General features: G+C 39.3%; 1 protein-coding gene across 1 annotated transcript in view; it reads left to right on the top strand.

Annotated features, from left to right (window-relative positions):
• The window catches only part of LOC146579867 (Fc receptor-like protein 5), a 97,113-nt gene extending 93,419 nt beyond the window's left edge, over positions 1-3,694 (top strand). Inside the window, exons 9-16 of the mRNA XM_085265732.1 lie at positions 34-150; positions 255-270; positions 387-481; positions 724-783; positions 910-960; positions 2,907-2,969; positions 3,112-3,171; positions 3,291-3,694. Of these exons, the coding sequence (XP_085121858.1) occupies positions 34-150; positions 255-270; positions 387-481; positions 724-783; positions 910-960; positions 2,907-2,969; positions 3,112-3,171; positions 3,291-3,298 (470 nt within the window). The 3' untranslated portion in view covers positions 3,299-3,694. The remainder of the gene's footprint in view (positions 1-33; positions 151-254; positions 271-386; positions 482-723; positions 784-909; positions 961-2,906; positions 2,970-3,111; positions 3,172-3,290) is intronic.
• The last annotated feature ends 13,165 nt before the right edge of the window (positions 3,695-16,859 follow it).

Below are 16,859 nucleotides of genomic sequence, written 5' to 3'. Positions count from 1 at the left end.
AGTGTTTACTGTTAATGTTTACAATCACAGTAGCTCCATCAGGACCTGAAAGCTCTTCATTTCCTCTGTTCCTGGTTGTTGGACTGGTTTGTGGAGTCTCTCTTCTTCTTATTCTCTTGCTCTTAATGTATCGCTATAGAAAGGCAAAGGGTGAGACACTTTTACAAATACACCAACATGTGATGATGTTCTGGCACAAAATAGAAGTAAAACGCACTGAGAGAAAAAACAATTTTTTTTTTCTCTTTTAACAGATTTATGCTTCACTGGGTTGGTATAAAACTTTATATTCCTATTTTCACTCTGAACATTCAGCAGTATTTTTCTTACTGTGCTAAATTTAGTGTATTATGTTATTATCTGTACATTTGTTATGTTTTCATTAGGCCGATCCAGTCAGATATCAACGGTCAAGACTCCACCAGAAATCATGGAGTCAATCAGGATGAAATACAGGATGAATACAAATCTCTTCACCCTGGTGAGTCATAAAATCAAACTTTAGTATTAATTATTAGTCTTCATAACCCCCAGGAGTTCTGGTCAACTTTTTTTCAAAGAGCCTGAATCAAAGGCAAAAATCCAGAACACAAAAACTTAGGACAAAAAAAAAAAAAAAAATTCAAGTGAAATTAATTTGGTGTCTTTGCACTTTAACAAAAATATGTAGTTTCTGTAATACATTAAACCCTAACATGATACTCTGACCATGTCTTTTTTAAGGTGAATATGAACTCTATGAAACAGTCCATCACTCAGAAGACACTGCAAATGGTGCAAATGGTACATGGGATCTTTTGAATAGCACAGAGCAGTTAGAAATAGAAATAATTATTTTAAAAGTATTGAAATTATACTCTGACCCTGTCTTTTTTATTCATTCATTTTTTTATTTATTTTTTTGTCAAGGTGATCATCACATCTATGAAACAATCCAAGACCTGGAAGATAGTGAAAATGGTACACGTTATATTTAAAATATCACAGTGGTTACCAGAGGTGGCAAAAGTATAGGTATTCTGTACTTGAGTAGAATTACAGATACTAGTGTTTAAAAATACTAAAAAAGTTGAAGCACTGATTCAATGTCTTAAATCAAGTAAAAGTGAAAAAGTACAGGCTCTGAAATGCACTCAAAGTAAGAATGTAAAAGTAGCTCTTTGAAGAACATTTCCACCAAATACTTTTGTACAAAGCTGAAAACAGAACCTTGTGCTATGTTAGTGTACTAATAAAATAATTTTGGTAGATGCAATTACATCTTTATTTCAATCTAAATGTTAATTCTAATAAAGGAATCACAACACACATTAATTTCTATTGAGAGCTCCAGTAGATTTACTTAATGTACCTGCTGCTCTTTGTGGATTTGAATTCAACAAGATGTCGGCAGATGTGTTAAGAATCATCCTGTTGATTTATATCCTTTACACTGTTTATGCTTTCTTATATTATACAGTATACAACCATTCACTGCTTAATTTCAAATTCATTTCTACTCCCCTTCATGTAACCTAACTCTGATAATGAGCACCAGTCACACACTGTTCTATACTATAAATCCATCACATTACACTATCTAACCTGCTTAATCTGTCAAGGTCCGCAGTGGCTGGCCGTGTGGAGAGTGTTTGGAGGACCCAGGTGTGGACACAGATGAGCAGACAAAATTAATTTTAAACAAAGGCGAGCATTTATTTGACGCTGGAGTACATGAACTAAACTAAACAAGAGCTGAACAGGGACAACAACTAAACAGGAACCTAAACTCGGAAGAAACTAAGAACAGTGAGACTATAAACAAGACTGTGCCAGAACATGAAGGAACTATGAAATATAAGAATAAGCAACATGACTCATGACCTGCACAGAGACTTGAAACCTGACATGACATAGGACGTGGAACACAGACAACGCGACACAGACTGAATGAAACACATGGACTAAATACACACAAGGGATGATCAAGGGAAGTGGCCACACATGGGAGCACAGCTGACACACATGAACCTAAAGAAGGGACAGGGGAAGTGAAACTAAATACACTGACATTGGACACAAACTTCCAAAGTAAAACAGGAAACATAACAGACGCGGACTTAACTAGGGAATACATAGGAACCAAAAGACTAGAAAAGATAAACTATGACAAAATCAAAATTCAATAATGATACAAAACTCAAAACACTGGGTCACCAACCCAGGAACATGATATAATCTGCACTAAACCGCAGTGGATTTTCATGCAACCTTTAAGCAATACAGTTAGTCTACCTCATTTTGTTTGCAGCAGGTTTCACAATCTGAGTAACATAATTTCATATGTACAGACCTGATATATGATTTAAAAACATGAACACTTACATGTAAGCTTTAAATTTCCAGTTTATTAAAATTTCACTGAGCAGTCCTTGCCTTTAAATCGAACCCTTCTTCTGATAGAAACTCTGCATTTGGAATCATCTATCACTTAAAAACTTCTGATAAAGTGCCCCCCAAAAACCCATAAAAAATAAAGCTAAAAAACACCAGCCTACTGTAACCCCTGACTATGACACATGGTTTTGCCTCTTAAAAAATACAAAAACAGGATTTCCTTTCATGTGTTACTGTGAAGGCCCACAGTACCAAAATAATAACTCCCCTCAAATGCATAAAACCATAAGTGACAAACCTGTTTTGGAAATGGTAGTGGAAAGTACAGATGTTTGTCTAAAAAAGTAGGGAGTAAAAGTAGAAAATTGTCAGAAAAAAATACAGATATAGATGAAGATTGTACAAGTGCAATAATGTATTTGTACTTCGGTACTTCTGGTGGTTAGAGATGTATAAACATTTGAATTAAAAATAGTAACTCAAATGATATTTTATTATAATCCTCTAACATAACAAAATGTACATTTCAGAGGAAGTTGAATCATCCGAAGCCACATACTCTCTTATTGAGGTTAAAGACTTTGGGATGGAGAGTGAGTATCCAACATGTGCAATTTAAAACAACAAAGAAAAATAAAATACATTTAAAAATCTAGTTAAGAAAGGTTTTGACCTGCAGTACTGAAATGTGTATTGATTATTTTCTTTTGCTCATTCATCTGATTATCTTAACAGGGAAGCATCATAAACCACACAAGAGTACACTTTACACTGATGTGAATACGGGAACTTCAGGTAAACTCACAACAGTGATGCACTGAAATGTCTCATTAAATTGACAATATTCCTTGACAAGATTAAATGGCCTCACCACATAACATCCTTACTTTTTGTCTTTTGTGTTTGCCTTACAGGTCAGTGAAGAGAGCAACAGCAGCAAAGCCAAAGAGAAGCATAGTATAATCATACTATAATGATCAAAGCATATGCATGCTATATATGTTCCCTACATCCTCTGAGTGAGACACTCTTGATAAAACTTTGCATAAGCATTGCATAGGGCACTGTGAGTGACCCATGAATATGTAAATATTTGAAGTCTCAGAATCGTATAGAATTGTGTATTTGACAGTTCAACTGAGCAATAATGGAATATCAGATTAGAGTGGCGTGTCTAATTTAATGTATTTTAGCAACATATTATAGCATATCACAGTATCTTGTTTATCGTAGTATATACATATTTCTAGTCCCTGTCTCCAGTGCAGGGTGGAGGGATTTGTAATAATATAGACCCAATACTCTGTTTTTACACGAAGGCACCAATACATTTTTGTACAGTATGACATATTATACATTATGTTAAAATAAATAAATGGTGTGACTAATGGTGTATGAAGCTGAATGAAAGCACTTTCTGCACAGTTTTGAGAAGTTTATTCTTCTATGGATTTCTTTTTAAATTTCCAGTCTGTCAGCAGTATTTTTCTTGCATCATGCTGCTGTATATCATAATTGTAAACTATAACTGTAAAATCCAATAACACTGAGGTTTAGAAATATGATAAATCGTCAAGTAACAGCCATCACTAGGGGGCAGTGCACTGTTAATCGTGAGATTTCCAAATTCACTGTGCTGTATTTAACTGCTTGCAGTGGCGGTTTTTGATATGAGTGACAGCGGCCATTGCCCAGGGCTTTTCCTGGGTTACAGTTTCTCCAAGAAGGAATCGTAAAAACTGTAACAGTAACATACTAAACTATTGACCTGGTAGCCTGTCTGCCCCTGGGTGGGTCCGGGATGGGCGTGAGGGTCTGGGGGCGCTCCATCTCTGGGCCGGGGCCCTGGCTGGGCCTCGGGGCCTTGGGTCCTGGTTTGTGTGTTGCCGGGGTTGTGGGTGGGTGGGTGCATGGGGGCCCATCCCTGGCGCAGGGTGCCGCCGGTGTGTCGAGCCGCCCGTGGGGCTCTTCAACTGGTGGGGGAGATTGTCACACCTTGCAGGAACTCTCTGCAGGAGGGGGAGATCTCAGCCTGGGCGTCTATTGTCTCATGTAGTCTGGAAGACGAGTGGATGGTGGGGTGGGTGCAGTTTTCTCTGTGGTGGGGCTGGGTGGACTGTCCCGGGCTCTGTGGGGCCGGGGGGCGCTGCTGCGCTGGGCCCCGGTCTGGATGGGCCTGGGCCCCACTTTCCCTGGCGGGTCGCGGAGTATGGGAGTGCCTACTTGGGTCAGCGGGGGAGCTGGCCCCAGGGAGGGGTCACCTGCCCCTCCCTTCCTTCCCTCCCCATCTCCAGCTGCCTCCCTCCTCCCGCTCCACCACAACCACCCACACATGCAGGGCCTTGGAGTAGGGGTATGTCACCAGGGTGCAGAGGAGGCTACCCCCCCCCCCCCTCTGTCCCCTTCTGGCTGCCTCTGCCTCAATTTTATCCCGCAACTTAGACATTCACATTACTCACACCCTCATTACACATACATATAGGATCTTGGGGGTGGGCACAATACACGGAGTCCAAGTTATCATCAGGGTGTACACCTCACCCCTGGCATCGTTGCCCACCTCTCAATTTTAAATACACGTAGACATTGAGGGCTAACAGGAGGGACTATGTGCTTACCTGCTGCTCTCTGGCAGGTAGCTCCATGCCCTCCTGGGTTTTAATTGCACCTTAGAACACACATGCATCAACACTACAATGACCGGGTGGAGGGAGGTTTGGAGTCTTCTCTCACCCCCGTTCTCTGCGGCCTGCTGGAGCGGGGGGGCTAGGAGGAGTTGGCCGTCCGGCTGCGGTCTGGAGTGTGGGGCCTCCCTGCTGCTGCGGAGTCGGGGCGGTCTGCCTCTCCCCACGGCAGGGAAAAGGGTAACACCACCTGGGTCTGGGTGCGGTTCCCCCCTCCAGGGGCAAGGGTACCTAGACCCGGTTTGTAGAGTACGCTTGGGGAGTGTGATCGTGTATACAGCGTCTCTTTATGTCTGTCTCCACGTCGGTTGAGTGTGAAGTGCACATGAGAGCATGAGGGTGGGAATGGATGTTTGTGTCTGTGTGTGCCTGTATGTTTGTGTCTATATGTCAGGTTGGGTATCAGACGCCACCTCTCTGGGGACATCTCGGGCCCTCCAAGGTTTGGAGGCCTATCTCCACCCACCACCACTTCCCCTGCCGGTGGCGGACTCCCTCAGATGTCGGTGCGTTGGTGGTTCTTTGTATCTGGGGGTGGGCGTCCGGGTACACACCGGCTCACTCCTTGGCGGCCGCTTATTGGGGCTCGCTCGGGCCATTTCGGAGGTGGGGTGCCCCCGGCCTCTCGGCCTGGGGCTCGGTCACTCAGGCACAGCTGGCTGCCGGCGGAGCTCACGGGCGCGTCACTGCAACTCCCCCTGGCTTCTGCTCCGCGGCTGCTGAATGAGCCCTCATCTGGGACTCTCCTTAGCTCTTACTGGGACAGTGGCGCAGCTGCCCCTCTGTGGGTCTTCCTTGGTCTCTTGTGTTCTGGGGGCCTCTGGATGTCTGGAGTTTTGATCTCCTCCATACCTGCTTGATACCATAAAGGACAGGGCTGTGGCTCCCCACACTCCCTAGCAGATCATTACATGGAGAAACCTTTGGAATGCAAGCATGCTGATCCACACAGGTATGCACACAGGTGTACACATGGGTATTCACAGACGCGGACTACAGCTTTCTTGGCTGCTGCCTCAAAGCACACTGTGCGCTGTCTATCTTGCGTGTTGCACAATATCGTTTATTATTTAGTAACTATTGATATCTATGGCTAGCTAGTTTATTGTGATGGTGCTTTTTTTTTCTATTATTATGTTGCTCTTTGTTGTTTGCTGTCTCCTCTGTTTTTTTTTTTCTCCATACAGGTGACCCAGGAGTTTTTTTTTTTGTTTGTTTGTTTGTTTGTTTGTTTTTTCTCTCTTCCCCCCCTTCTCACCGTCTCTTCTCCCCTTTGGTTTTCTTTCTTTCTCTCCCCCTCTTTCTTTCATTCTTTCCCCCTGTCCTATCCTACAGTTATGTCTGTCCCATTTGCAACTGAAAATAAAATAAATTCATAATTATAATAAAGGTCAATCAAATGGACCAATATGGCAAGGCCATGATGATCCACTTGGTAAAATAAATCCGCTTGGCATCTTTCTTGGCCTCAAGACAACAATTCTGATGGCTATAGATCCAAACGGGACAAAAAAAAAAAAAAAAAAAAAAAAAAAACATACTAAACTATTTAAACAATACAATATGTTACAGAATTTACAAATTTAAGAATTAGCACTAATATATAAAGATCGCTTAATTATAAAGATCAAGAATTAGCAGAAGTAATTATAAATAAAACTGACAAGAATTTTACAGAGTAGAAAAGAGTGTGTGTAAAAAGGGTGTAACTATTGCAGTGTTTACAGTGTGTTAGATGGAGGAGTTGTACAGGGAGATGGCCACGGGCAGGAATGATTTCCTGTGTCGTTCAGTTGTGTTTTTTGGTAATCTCAGTCTCACACTGAGCATGCTCCTGTGACTAGCCAGCACGTCATGGAGTGGGTTTGAAGTATTATCCAGCATTGTCCTTATCTTGGACGACATCCGCCTCTGTTCGCCCAGGGTACCAAACATGCTAGGACCGCCCCTGAGTGCTTGCATACCTTTATTGCTGCTTTCAGTTTTACTTAAATGCCAAACATGTAGCATAGATCCTATAAGAAACTATTAACTCTAGCATGGCACAATTAACATTTCTTTTGCTACAACTAATTATTTATAAAAAAGATTGATGAGGAAACCAAACAAGAAGTTCAAATGTTGAAACTGCGTTCTTGTTTATTCACCACTTACCTAACCCATACTGTTGTTTGCAGCTTTGCTCTGCTCTCCAAAAATCAGAAATTTGCAGATGTTTGTATGTGACACAAATTACAAAATCTGATTACTACAGATGTGTTCTCAGTGGAAACTATTTTATTGTGAAATAGATGTTGGATTTCATTTAAAGTTACACTTCATGTAGTCTGATCTCACTGAATCTCACTATATACTGAAACTCATTTGCTGAAGTTTAAACAGCTTATTATGTTGAGATTGTTTGACTTTGACCTTTTCCCAAGAGCCCCAGGAACAGGCCTACTGTGAGGTAACTGAAAGCTTAAAGAAAACAAATTTCTGTGAATACACCGTCAGAGCTACTTTTAAGGACACATGTTAGCTCAAAGAGGAAGCAGGACCTCATCCTGCCTCACATGCACTTCTGTTTCAAAACGCTATTTCTCTTCTCCTCAAGCTCACCCACATCCTGCACAGCATCATGACCAGCCTTAAAACCAGGATGTCACGATAAGATGTAAAAAAAAGATTCTGTGTGGTTGTAAAATCAGACACTTAAACACAAACTCTTAAACCAAACTGCAAAAAGCACTTTTATATCCGCTGGCCCAAGCCAAAAAACAAAAAACTAAATCTTTACAAAAACGACAATAGTAAAGCAGGAAACTCCTGAATGTAAGAAGACACACATTCTGCAACAAGTGGCAATCCCATATCACTGAGACCGAACTCTATCATCTAAAATGACAATGCTCACTTCCACACAAAGGGTTTATCAAAGTACCTCCAGAATTTGGGAGTGGGGAGGATGAAACAGCCTGCCTACAGTCCTGACCTCAACCCCATCGGATACTTGTGGGGTCAGCTTAGGGAAAATATTCTGTGGACTGTGGCATTAAAATAACACATAACTTCATAAAAAAACATCATACCAAATGTCAAACATAATGGCAACAATGTGATTATCTGAAACTTGTTTACTACTTCAGGACCTGGATGACTTTCCTTTACTGATGGAACCATGACTGCTGCAATCTAGTTGTACTGTTCAAAATTATACATGTGCAAGACACTGTTAATACTCTCAATAATAGATTTAAAGCTGCAGGTTTCATTGTTAAAAGTAAATGTCTTATTTTTTTTTTTTAAAAAAGGTTGTGCTGATGAACAGAGATTCAGTTAGGAAGAAGTGTGTAAGATGTGGTTAGTCTTTCATCTAGGTTAAATTATTATTTTCCTATTTGTAATAATAGTATAAATTCTATGGCCGAGAATCCTTCACAGGGTCACAGAGATGAGGTGACTGATTTTCTCTGACTTGCAGATTGCTGTGCTATGAAACTGGTATAGCACACAATTAAAGAGTTTGTGTAAGCTGTGCAATTATAAAATTACTGTGATTATCATTATAATCAATGATGACATCGTTATTTCAGGTAAAGGGTGATTATGACAACATCTAATCGCTGATTCAGCCCAAAGTCATTAACAAAACAAGCGAGTGCACAAAATGGGATACTAAAAAGCATGTGATCGCTAATAACAACAGAGGTGTTTGTTTTGAAATGCTTTCATTCATTACAACCTCAATGTGGTGACTCAGAGGAGAACTAATGTAATGTAAACCCAAATTTAGCCACCGCTATAAAATCTTAAAAACAGCTCTTTATCTTGTTTTTAAATTAAAGTAAAAAATGAAACATAATTCACAGCCCTTTAAGTGAGTCCACAGTGCAACTTGAGAATGAACGAATGAAAGACACCGTTATAGAAAATCACTGAGGGCTAATTTGAAGAGTGGAACCTGCATTGAAAAAAAAAATGATGAATGGGAGGAAGTGAAACTAAATGCAAGGCACAAGAGACAAAATACTATCAAAATAAAATGGGATGTGAACAATATCTTATGCAGCAACAATAACTGAACAAGAACAGAAGACAAATGAGGATGAAATGATGACCCAGCCAACCAGATGGTGAGTTGGATGCTGCAGTCTTTTTTTTTTTTTTTTGCTTAACTTATGTTAACTTATGACTTTTGTTCCTGTTAATTTAGAAATACAGGTTTTAAGTTTAGTTTGATAGTTTGTTATTTATTCTAGGTTCCTTTTATTTATCAATATTATTAATCTTCCTAGAATCAGTTGTATAACATGGTTTTTGAGATTTGTCGTATTGTTTATCTTTTGGTGTTTCCTTATTGGGTTCCTGTTTGAGTCTTTTAGCTCTTGTTAGTTTGATGTCTTGGTTTGGCAGTCTAATATTTGTGGAGTTTTTTATTTGAGTTTCATACATTGTTTTTTCTTCACTTGTTTTTTGTTCTGTGGGTTTTGTGCTCTTGTTGTATTGAGTTCCCAGTGACTTACTTAAAATGTTGCATTTTTTAACCTCCTTATGGTTTCCTGTGGTTTTCCTTTAGTTATTTTCTGCTTGGTGGTTTGTTGACCTAAATAATTATTCTAGATGCTTCTGTGAGTGTAAGCAAGAGTGGCCATTTAACCTATGTACCAGTACAATGTTAATAGCAACATATCTGTGGAAGAATATACTTTGGAGATGTTGTTTCTGTGTTATTGATAAAATACGAACACATTTCGCAGACTTCTTATTTCAAATATAGAATAAATATAAATTGGTGGAAACTTTATTGCAAAAAATACATTGATATTCGTTTTTCAACTCTTTTGGGCATTTATTTAAAATGATTATCAGAGAGGGTACTAAAGACCTCTAGATTGTCTTGGTTAATGACTGACTGGTCAGAATTGCTTTGCTCAGTTAGAAGTGCTCAGGACTGCGTCAATTATTTGTAAATATAAACCAAACTGGTTTTAAATTTCATGGTTTCAGCAGTCAAACAGTGGGTTTTTCTGAATGATCAACTTTATAAAGAAAGTACCAATGACTGTAAAAACATAAAACATGGAATCGGTGAACTTGTCTATTAAGATTTCAGTTAAAAAACTGTAGACTTCTCTATAAAGCTGTAACCAAACTGTGTGACTGTCACATTTTTATGAGGTGTTAGTAGTTCTAACAAGTTCTCATCCCAAAACGTAGCATTATACGGTATGTGATAAATCGTCGGTATGTTACGCTTCCGGAATGAGAACAATCTTGTTGTTCACATACAGGCAGTCTGCAGGCGTTTTACACAGAAACACCACACTGAGTTTCAATTTGGTAGTATTCTCGTTATCTTCCATCACATTAACATGACAAGAGACCAGTGAAACCACAGCACTGTTAGCTGATGAAACTGTGCAGCAGGGGCAGCAGCAGTTCAGGTATTTGAGTCCCCTCATTATTGTCACTCTTAGTTTGGATTCTAGCACAGATGTGAATATTAAATCTAAATTGATCAGTAGTTAGCAGTTTTATAAATATTTATATTGATGTGTAACTACAGTTTGCTGACAAGCCTGAAAAACTACTGTGAGTATACTTTATATATGTATAATCCTTTTTTAGCAGCTCTAAACTAAACCAAGGCTTATGCTAAGGCTAACCTTTTATACTTGCATATGTGTCACTGTGTGGATATTTTTCGTACGTTATCCTCCTCCTTGTGTTTAATGCATTGGACAACGTGGACATGTTGTTACCAAATGTGTGTGTGTGTATATATATATATATATATATATATATATATATATGATTTCACAATATAGCTTTATAAAGAATGAACTTTGACCCTACTATCTTCTGCCTGCCCACTGGATGCAACAGCTGTGGACTGTACGCTCTCTGGTCAAAATGGTTTTCTGTGGAATGTTTCAGCAGTACAAATTCAGCAGCAGCAGAAGGAAAACTCAAAAGTGATTTTTAACTTATTTTCATTTCGTAACTCTTTACAGAGTACGAAACGCAATCAGGAACATGATCGCAAGGTACGATGAGGTTTTTGAGGTATGGTTTGGTTAATTTAACACTTTATTTTTGAGATGCTGCAAAAGGATTTTGCAGATCAGCTACTAATTTGTTTTTAAAACCTTGAATTTTTTGTGTGACACTTTTCTCTCTGTGAGTTTTGCTGTTATCAGACACCATTGAAAGTTAGACCCCCACCAAACAGCTGTGGGGATTTTGCATCTGATGTTGTGCTGCGTTGTAGCCCCATTGATGGTTGTTGAATATCCCATTGATCATTTCCACTGATTTATATATCTACTGGCTTGAATGCTTTTGCGCTCTCTTGTCTCTTCACTGTGGCCACAGAACAAAAAAAAGCAAAAAAGCTAATCAAAAAACCGAACACTGGTAGCACAGTCATTTTGTGGTTGACAATTGTAGATCTAAAGACAGGTGAACTGCAGCTTGTAAATGTCAGAGCAGAACATTGTGAAAAGGTTTAGACTGTTTTTTAGTGTTTAATAAGCATATGCTTCCTGTTCAGTATCAGAATGAAATTACAGCTGGTGCTAACAGACAGGGATCAGGCAAGTCTCATTATTTTTTCTTCTGTCTGTCAACCCTGCAGTAGCCCAGGTTCACAGCTGTTAACTGTAGAACAGTTCAACAGATGTCAGTTATGACATTACACCTGAGTTTTACAGCTCATTACTTACAAACAAAGAAATTCCTCGCTTCAGTTTAACCATACAGAGAGTTGTTTCCTGTGTCTGTGTTCACGACAAAGCTCAGAACCGCAGATTAAGATTATTTATAGATCTGTGCTGATTATGAGCTGCAAGATCAGAGTCAAGCAAAATAAGTGTTTCTGAAACATGATAAAAATACAGGGAAACAAGAAAGAAAAGAAAGAAAAAGGCTGTGTCTATCTGCACATCTGACAGTGTGATGTTAAAAAGATGGAAATCAGTTGCAAACTGAAAACACACTCTACAAGCAGTCATTAGAAGGCAGGCAACATTATGAGTTTTAGTGCTCGTTATTAGAGCCGTCCTCTTAAAATGATGCCAAGAACGATGCCATCAAAGTTCCCTTGACTGCTGAAAAACAGATAGTGACCTCAGTCTTGTTACTGGGCTTATAAATGGCATCTGTCATTTATGGATCTGTCATCTAGAGCGGGTCAGCTACTAATGCAAGGTTGCTGGTTCAACCCCTGGCTGCTCCAGGCTTCATGTTCCAGTATCCTTGGGCAAGATACTGGTCCAGAGTTGCTCCTGATGCATTCATCTTTGTTGATAGAAAACACTTTGCAACTCGACTAAGCATGTAGTAATAATAATAATAATGATGGATTGCATTTATATAGCGCTTTTCGAGAACCTCAAAGTGCTTTACAATATCACTATTCATTCACTCTCACATTCATACACTGGTGAAGGCAAGCTACAGTTGTAGCCACAGCTGCCCTGGGGCGCACTGACAGAGGCGAGGCTGCCATATCGGCCCCTCTGGTCATCACCAGTAGGCGGTAGGTGAAGTGTCTTGCCCAAGGACACAACGACTGAGACTGTCCGAGCCGGGGCTCGAACCAGCAACCTTCCGATTACAAGGCGAACACCCAACTCTTGAGCCACGATCGCCCTGTATGTATTAGCCATACTCATCTACATGTGGATGTCACACTTTTATGGTTTTATGGATGTAATAGGTTGCATTAAACTGCAGTACCAGCAGATGGAGACATTCTATTTCAAGCCAACATGAAAACAGTCATGGAAAACATTTAGAGAAACATTATTAACACATTGTAATTATAGTCAAATACATATCAGCCACCTAGCTTAATCATTTCTGGCGTAGTAGGAGTCTGGTATGTATTTCATACCTTCCTTGGTCACTCGCCACCCATTGACTTTAAATCTATATTCCCTCTGCTGGTACTGCAGCTTTTGCATTTGTCTGCATTTCACGCTCAGGTGAGGCAAATCGTCACATTGCTGTCACATGCTTCGCTGCGATATCAGATGCACTTATCTTGTTGTACTTGTTGTACAAAGTGGTTTGTTTTCTCAGGTATAGAAAAGATATATATGAGAACCAATGCATTTACTATTTACATTTGATTTATTTCATTAATAATCCATTTTAAAATTTAATTGACTCCAATATTTTAAAAACAATAATAATGGGTCACAGTGGCATCTCATTTTTATTAACAGTGACTTCTCTTTCTTCAAAGTAGCACACTTTGAAATTATCTTTGGAACAGAGAGCTGCAGGACTGTGATGATGGGGAATACTTTGCTGGCATTATTCTGTAAGTACATTGATTTTCTCCGTTTGTGTGCCACTAATTAAAGAAAAATATGTTTTGTTTGATTGGATTCAGTTTATGTTTTTGTTTGTTTGCTTGTTTTGTTTTCATTAATTTTCTTTTTAAATCAGTATGATTGTTTATGTAAAATTGGTTCTTTGACTAAGTTTAGAAAAAGTAATTAAACTTACTGTAGTTATGTTTTTTTTAAGTTAGTATTTCTTGTAATTCTTTCTTATTTCAAAAAATTCCTGTCAGTTATTTTTTGTCATGTTCCCAGCTTGTTTATGATCTCATAGTATATACTTACAAACAAACATTATTGATATTCTATTCATCATTCTGATTTTCTGCCAGATTGATAATGTCTTGATATTAATATTTGTTCTAGTGTTCAGCACATTTTTCTGTGGAAATGCAGAAGGTGAGAAATAGTTGTCTTCGCCTTTCAATTTTGTGAAGTGTTTTATATTTCCCTTGACCCAGCACCTTCGTTGATATATTTGATAAAAAATGTTATACATTCTATATTGTAAGTAATATTTGGATGTTACATACAACATGTTAAATTCACCCGTGAGGTTGATTTTTTGTATTTTGTAGTTTGTTTCCTTCGTGCCGATCAGTTTTCTTCTTGTGAATGTATGTGATCATGTCAGCAGATTCCAATAGTAATCCAGCAAAAGCCACCACTGAGAAGACAAGAACAGCCACAAGCACAGGTAGTCGTCATATTCTTCTTTGTAGTGATTATCCCACATAGTAACTTTTAAAAGTCTTGAATTGAAAATTATAGGTTAACCAACTAATATTACACATTTACCTTTTCTGAACCACGTTGTCTTTATTTTGCTGTTTAAGATGTTGCTCCCAGATGTGTTGTAATCTCATGACTCCAGTGTGAGTCATATTTTAGTTTGTATTAAATGTAAATTCAGGGTTTTTGTTTATTTTTTTTGTGTCTTTGCATTACCAAATGACAGAACTTGAAATCAAGGCCACTCTCAGAGCAGACAACACAACCATACCAGCAGGGGGCAATGTAACACTGACCTGTGATCTGAAGCACTCTGGTGACTTTGAATATCAGTGGTTCAGAGAAACCTCATCCAAAAGCAGGTCCACATTAGAAGTTGGATCGGATAGACAGATCAGTATCTCTAAAGGAGCATCTACACCTGCAGAGGAAGGAGCAAGAAAAATTCACTCACAATAGAAAGCGATCCAGTCACCATTGAGGAAAATGGTGAACTTTATATTTCTTTTGGAATACAAAGTTTTGATTGTGTGTGAAAGTGAAAATTTTGTACCAAATTTTTTAGACCAGTATTTGAAGTCATAAAAATTCGAACATAATATTTGAATGATGTAACTTCAGTAGCTTCTCTCTAGAGATGGGGATTGATAAGAATTTAGCAATCCCAATTCGCTTTTGATTCTCATTGGCTCCATTTTGAGAGTCACTGCCATCTCTAAGCATCATAACAAAGACATCACATTCATGCAAATTAATTACAGGCTGTGGATGAAATGTTTGTGGATGGCAGAGTTATTTCAGGTCTTTATTGTGATCAGTGCTGGGGTTGTTACTCAAAAAAGTAATGTATTACACAGAACATTTTTATTAAAAGTAATGCAGGACATTACTGATTACTCCAAGAAGTAGGTCATGTGTTGCACTCTTTGTTACATTACTATTGCATTTCCCTGTAAAATGACCTCAAACACATTGTCACGTAATTACCATTTAGCAATATAACACTTAGGCTACAGCCCCACACACCAACACAAATCCCTATCCTAATGAGGACCAGTGTTGCCAACTCCTCAGTAAGGAAAATCACTATTGGCTATCTTAAAAGTCAGTAGAAGTCGCTAAATAACGTCATCTCCTAATTTGCATAATTGATCATGTTTATGTAATTGTAACCTGTAACATGTTGTAGGAGAGAGAAATAACATTGTGGAAGAGACAAAGTGAGTAAAAAACATCCTAAGTGCATTTATAATACATTTACAACTACAAATTAAATTCTTTTAGCTATCACATTTCCATCTCCCTTACTCGGTCTTGGTGCCGGCAAAAGTGACCCGAAATGGGCACTCTGGTGGAGTTACTTTGTGTGTGTGTGTTTATGGAGTTTTAAACCTTGTGATTCACAAAAAATAAGAGTAAAAGAAGGGCGGGAGCAGTGGCTTTGTTCATGCGCGATTCATTTTCAGTTTGGACTAGGGATGGGTATCGTTTAGGTTTTATCCTATACCAGAACCAAACCGGTACTTTTGAAACGGTGCTGGTGCTTAAACCGTGCTCGAAGCGGTGCTTAAAGAATGGAGAACACACACTTTGTCCAAAAACCTCTCATGTTTAGCTGTTTTTTCTAAAAAGATAACAATGTTAGCCTTTTCTGCAGCTATAGGGCATATATGGTATCACTCTTGGCTGGAAGCAGTGCTTAAACAATGGAAAAAACACAAATTTTGTCCAAAAACCTCTCATGTTGAGCTGTTTTCCACTTTTTTCTTTGGTCATTTTAGCCTTTTTGGCCAGGGTGAAGGGAGCATCTGCCATCAAACAAGAAGACAGCCGCATGTAACTACGACGGTGTTTGCTAGTTCACCTTACATGCGTTAATTTAATAACGTGGTTAGCCTACTCAACGTAAATTACACACGAACAACATTAAGCTACTCATGCAGAGAAGAACAGCTGCTGCTGCCATCATCAACCGTCATCATTTCTGCTACACTGGCAGGGCTAGGGGCCAGGACTCTCCTCTTCGGGTTCTTGGGGGATGTTGCTAACTCCGGGTCAGATAACAGGCAACTCACCTGCAGTAGATGTGCTCTGTGTGAGGTCTCGCAGCAAGCTATCAAATACGGTGCATTTATCGGCTTTTAAAAAAACGCTATGCGTCGCCAGGTGTTTCATCAGATTCGAGGTGTTACCTTCTTTGTACAGTATCAGCTTGAAGCACTTGTTGCAGGCTGCTGAGTTTGCATCTTTTGCTGTGAAGTACAGCCAGACTTTTGACCCTTCGCCTTGGGCATTTTTAATCTGTAGCTCTCCTCTAAAAGAACGTACGTACCTGGGCCCACCTACTACGCTTGCAAAGGTAAAATGATTGGCTAGACTCCAAAGTGTATGACATTTCAGGGACATTTCACATCGAAATGTGTGCTGCTTTTTGGTCTGGTTACTACCGTTTATGTCAGAACCACCGGTACCCATCCCTAGTTTGGACACGTAGAGGCCAGCATCTCTGACAGCAGCTGGGGGCGACTGCTGAGTGAGGATGATCTGCCGTCTGTGAGCGCTTTGGCATGGGCAAAGTGCGCAGGGCACTGCTGCTTCTTGAGAGTAAGAGCGAGCTTTCAGTCAAAGAGTGGTCATAATTTCCTAATAACACCAGCAAAAGTCACCAGATTTGTCGCTAGTCGCTTTTTAGAAAAAAGTCACTAAGGGGTCTGAAAAAGATAGCGAAAAAGTT

This window comes from Mchenga conophoros, linkage group LG3 (assembly GCF_057382185.1).
Source record: "Mchenga conophoros isolate Kocher_MC1m ecotype Shallow Benthic linkage group LG3, M_conophoros_male_GT1.1, whole genome shotgun sequence".
Taxonomy (NCBI): domain Eukaryota; kingdom Metazoa; phylum Chordata; class Actinopteri; order Cichliformes; family Cichlidae; genus Mchenga; species Mchenga conophoros.
This window is presented reverse-complemented; position numbering and strand designations above follow the sequence as displayed.